The sequence below is a fragment of the Chelonia mydas genome, chromosome 6, assembly GCF_015237465.2.
Source record: "Chelonia mydas isolate rCheMyd1 chromosome 6, rCheMyd1.pri.v2, whole genome shotgun sequence".
Classification (NCBI taxonomy): Eukaryota; Metazoa; Chordata; order Testudines; family Cheloniidae; genus Chelonia; species Chelonia mydas.
This window is the reverse complement of record NC_051246.2, coordinates 37,437,148-37,441,675: the sequence shown is the minus strand read 5'-3', so window position 1 is coordinate 37,441,675 and position 4,528 is coordinate 37,437,148. Positions and strand designations below refer to the sequence as shown.

General features: G+C 49.6%; 1 protein-coding gene across 1 annotated transcript; it reads right to left on the bottom strand.

Moving 5' to 3' along the window:
- Window positions 1–1,315: 1,315 nt before the first annotated feature.
- On the bottom strand, window positions 1,316–4,093 carry ADM (adrenomedullin). Its single transcript, XM_007057141.4, has 4 exons — window positions 3,966–4,093; window positions 3,313–3,423; window positions 2,950–3,090; window positions 1,316–2,469 (listed from the first exon to the last, which is right to left on the bottom strand). The coding sequence occupies exons 2-4, from the start codon at window positions 3,408–3,410 to the stop codon at window positions 2,118–2,120; spliced, it is 591 nt and encodes a 196-aa protein (XP_007057203.3). The 5' UTR covers window positions 3,411–3,423; window positions 3,966–4,093; the 3' UTR covers window positions 1,316–2,117.
- Window positions 4,094–4,528: the final 435 nt, after the last annotated feature.

The following is a 4,528-nucleotide window of genomic DNA, read 5'->3' as shown; positions in this document are numbered from 1 at the left end:
AAGATCTTGATATCTGTAATTGTTTTTTACAGTAGCTACTTGCTGGCTTTGTAGTTGGCAGCCACCAGCTGAAATTTGCACGTAAGACAACTCATTTCTGTGGGAAATGGAAGCCTGAGAAGCATATAAGGGACAGTGTTTTAGGTGTATGCTTGAAAAATGTTATTTTCACCCATCCTATCACTGCTTTCCACAAAATCTGAATCAGAAAGGCCAGCAGCAGGAAAGGGAGAACTCTCTTGTAAGTTTTACTTGCCACCTGTTTGGTACATATACGTAAAAAAAAATTTGTAATTTTGCCAGTTTGTAAAAATCAAAACCGCAACCAAAAAGCTAGCTGTATAAAACCCCACAGCTCTAGACAAAAGGAGTCTTAGCAGAGAATTTTTTAGGGAAGTGGTTAAAACTAAAGGCCTCTATAAAATGTGCCTATAAAAACTTGTGGGTGCACAAATCAACACAAGAAGCTGATGCACACAACTGCAAGTTTTGTTCAAACTGCTGGGGGCATCTCCACCTTTTGCAGACTCTTTGTAGAGGTAGTTCTGATAAAGGAGACACTAATTGTTTCCCCCCTTAAAATGATACCTCCTGTAAAGTCTGTAAAGCAATGGTATGTTTCAAGCAGTGGGGTTCCACCTTATTGGGTGGTTGAATGCACTTACTTTATGTCTGAGGAGTTGAACTTTAGAGCATTGGCAATGGGCACCATTAGATGGTGCTGTAGCTCCATTAACAAACTCCCATCGTATCTCAAATTTGTTCTCTGGTCTGTGGTTTTGGGAGTTTTAAAATAACGCTAAGATGTCCTGCCCGCATTGATCCGGTCGGCGTCTAACTTTAACCTGAACTGTGGCCCAGGAAATCCTTCACCATAAGTAACCTTGTAAACTGCCGTGACCGTTTTTTGGAACAGGCTCCCTCAATAAATCTATTACTTGGTTGTGCAATGTTGGAACTTTGCGGTTGTTTCTCTGATTAATTATGGCAAAAAATAAACTTGCACGATCAATCCCGCCTGTGAGACATTTCAGCCCGGGTTGAATCATGCGCTTAGGAAAGGCCTTGGAGCCTTCTAAATAGCCCTGCTCCGAGATTTTAAAGCGCAGGTTATGCTTTTATTGTGTTTACTTGCTAGAGGCTTTTGGTCCCTGCGTTGGCTGCTAACAAACTGCCTGTGATTAATGGCTTGATAGCCGTGTTATTGCACTGGCGTAGTGCCGTGTCAAGTATTAGTTACGATAGGAGAGAACAGGGTCAGAAATGACTAATTATGATCTTGTCTACCCTGTCCAGAGACACCATAACAGCACTGTTTTATGTAATAGTGTTTATTTTATGTCACACGTTACCCATGGAGAATAGCGGATACATTCTCTGCATCTGTCACCAGTCCAGAATGCAAGATAAAAGACTCAGAGAAAGTTAAACACCAAGATTTTACATTCACGCTATGAAAAATAGAGGGAATACAATGCTTTTTAAATGCCCTTATGCAAAAATAGATAACGTATAAAAATAACTCTTTTCAAAGATGCAAAAGGGACGGGAAACAGTAACATCTTAAATATTGATATTTATCTTATTATACACACACAGCACTTATAATTAAACCACGTACAATTGCACTTTTCCTCTCTCTATTACATTCAAGTATAAGGCAGTCCCCCGCAGGGACTAGTGAGTGTCCGATTCCCTGCCGGGTGCAGACAATGCAGAGGGTGCTTCCCCCCAGCCCAGAGGCAGGGCAGGCGGAATAAGTCCCCGTATGTCCGAGATCCAGGGTTCACACGACTTCGCTTAACAGCCCCGTGTGATGTGGCACCAGAGAGAAGGGAGCCAGCTGTGCGCTCTCCCCTCGCGCGCTCCAGCCCCTTCCTAGGGGCGCCGCGCCGCTGGCGGGCCCGGCCCGGCTGGTGCCGAGCGCCTCCGGGGCCCGGCAGCTGCTGTAGCCCCAAGTCTGGGTGTCCAGTCCAAGGCCATGCCGGGTGCGCGCCCTGCTTCCCAGCTCCGTCTCCGAGGCTGCCCTGCCCCACGGGCTCCCTGATGCTGAAGCGCCGGGGAAATCCACCATCCGAGGTGGCGCCAGCACGGTGCTTGGCTGCTCCGCTGCAGCTCTAAGTCCTCCTGAGAGAGGGGGCGCGGAGCTGCGCCTGCAGCCGGCCCGGCTGGCCTGGGGCTGCGGCGCTCCTGCTGTCCCGGCGGCTGGGGCGCAGGGCGAGCCACGGGGACTGCGTCCGGCTAGGGGCTGGCACCGAGCGCCGCCTGCGGCCGTATCCCAGGGGGCTGATCTTGCTCACGGGGGCGGCGCCGTCCTTGTCCTTGTCCGTCAGCTGGTAGATCTGGTGGGCCAGCTGCTGAATCGTGCAGGTCCCGAACCTGCAGCCCATCCTCATGGCCTGGAAGTGGGGGAAGCTGTTCATGCTCTGGCGGTAGCGCTTCACGCGGATGCGGGCATCCTCTGGGGCGCTGCAAGACACGACGGGAGAGGAAGAGGACGTGAGAGAGGAGCAATGGGGCTGCGGAGCAAGGGGACCCTCCTGGAGGAGGAATAGGGCTCCAGGGCTGGGGGAAGCCAGGCGTTAGCAGTGCGTACAGGGAAAGGGGAGGCTGGCCAGTGCTTGCACTGAGTACAGAGGAAGGGCTACAGCCCAAAGCTTGCTGGCTGTAGGAGGAGGTGACCTCGCAGTCTGGTGGCTGATACTATTTCTGTGTATCCGGGACTCAAGTTCCCATTTATATTTGGCTTTCCACAGCAAACGTGCTAGTCTCCCTGCAGCTACAATGGGGGCCGCTGGAGCCAGATCCTAAGAGGTTTCACAGTCCATAGTCCCCCCTCCCACGGCTGGGGACATCTAGGGTTCAGCCAGCCCGAACAAGGGAGACTGAAAACTTTCCACCTCCTTGCGCAGGTGCCCGCCTGCAATACGTGTGTGACCGCGAAGTTACCTGGGATGCGAGACTCGGGGATCCTCCTTCACGTCCTGTGACCGTATGAGAGGCTGCACGTCCGCAGCTGCCACTTGCCCGCTGAACGTGCTGGGGGGTATGGCGTCGCGCTTGGCCCGGCTCAGTGCCCATTTGGTCCATCTGAAAGGAGCAGCAAAGGGGGACGGGCTGTTAGCGCGAGCCCACAGTGCGGCAGCCAAACCAAGCACAGGCTAGGGGCTAAAGGTTCTGCCAACGCAGGTTTCCTAAAGCGATGGTGTAGGGCTTAGGCACCGTGCTATTCCCAGAGGAGTTTACATCTTCTGACCTAGGACGGACTGGCCATTTCTCAGCCTGTGCAAAGACGCACATTTGGATACTTACTTTCTTTTGAATTCTGAAGCGACGTCTAGCCTTGCAGCATCCACCCCAAGGAAGGTCACGGACCCGAGATAGAGGAGGGCTATGTGAACCAGTTTCATTCTGGCTGAAATCCTGGTGGAGGAAGACGAGAAGAAATGTCATCGGAGGTATATTTAACATAGACGTTGTATTCGGTTACAGTGAACTCTACGCCTTGGGATGGTCCCCAGCCACTGGGGACTTCGCGTGTGTGCTAAACTAAGCGCTAATATTGGCTTAGCAATTTATCGCAGAGTAAATAAGAGCCCCTCCAAAGTTTGCTTTTGTCAAACATTTTACTTGCTTACATGGCTGAAGGCTAAAATTGTTGTCAAAAATACCCCAAAGGGGTTAGATTGGGATTTCATTCACTCACGCGATTAGAAAAAGCTTGCTACTCAGTTTTTAAAAGCATGCAACGAATTCCCTTACCAGCCTATATATAATTGCATTTGGTTTTAACCCTCGACAGCTCAGCTTTCTTAACTCGCATAGAAAACGATGGTTTACATTGCAAGCTGCAGCTGATACCAAGAGCCAGTGCAAACCCAGCAGCATAACTTCCTGCATTTAAAAAAACAGCCCGATTTGGTAGCTACTCGCCCCGCAAATTCCTCTTTTTAAAAGATCCGTACCTGATAACGATGATAATCCACTGAGTAAAATCTTTGTATATTACCGATCCCAAGTAGCAGTTTCCCTCGCAGTCGCTCTGCCCTTCTCCGTGTCACTGAGGTAACCACTGGCTGTCCTGCGTTCCACTTCACACTTTTATAGAGCAGCGCCGCTGGGGAGGGGGAGGAGCTTCGCATGACTGGTCTGACTCTTTCTGCCCCGACCCCCCGCCTGCCCCATGCAAGTCTAGTATTAATCATACTGCTGCGAAAAGCGTGGATTGGGAGCAATCAATACCAGGGCAAAAGTAAGATGATTAGCAAAAAATATCCCGTACAAGCTTGTTGGCGTTGTGCTAATTATCAAAGGGATTTTAGGTGTTGGTTCTTAGTCATTGCATGTTGCAACGTTCATTACAACTTACAATATCTGCTCTATGGACGAGTCTGTATTACACCCGGAACACTCAATACCTGTTGGTCTATAGAGTATAGATACAGTATATAATATATAGTTCCCTCATAGAATATAAACACTATAGATAGAGATTTATAGATGTATTGTAGCTAGACCTGATCATTTA

What these genes read in the sequence shown, in the direction of transcription:
- ADM (XM_007057141.4), bottom strand. Translation starts at nt 3,410, where the DNA reads ATGAAACTGGTTCACATAGCCCTCCTCTATCTCGGGTCCGTGACCTTC. An exon ending in GCTTCAGAATTCAAAAGAAA is followed by an intron (nt 3,091 to 3,312) that starts GTAAGTATCCAA and finishes TGCTCCTTTCAG; the next exon opens with ATGGACCAAATGGGCACTGA. An exon ending in CCCCGAGTCTCGCATCCCAG is followed by an intron (nt 2,470 to 2,949) that starts GTAACTTCGCGG and finishes CGTGTCTTGCAG; the next exon opens with CGCCCCAGAGGATGCCCGCA.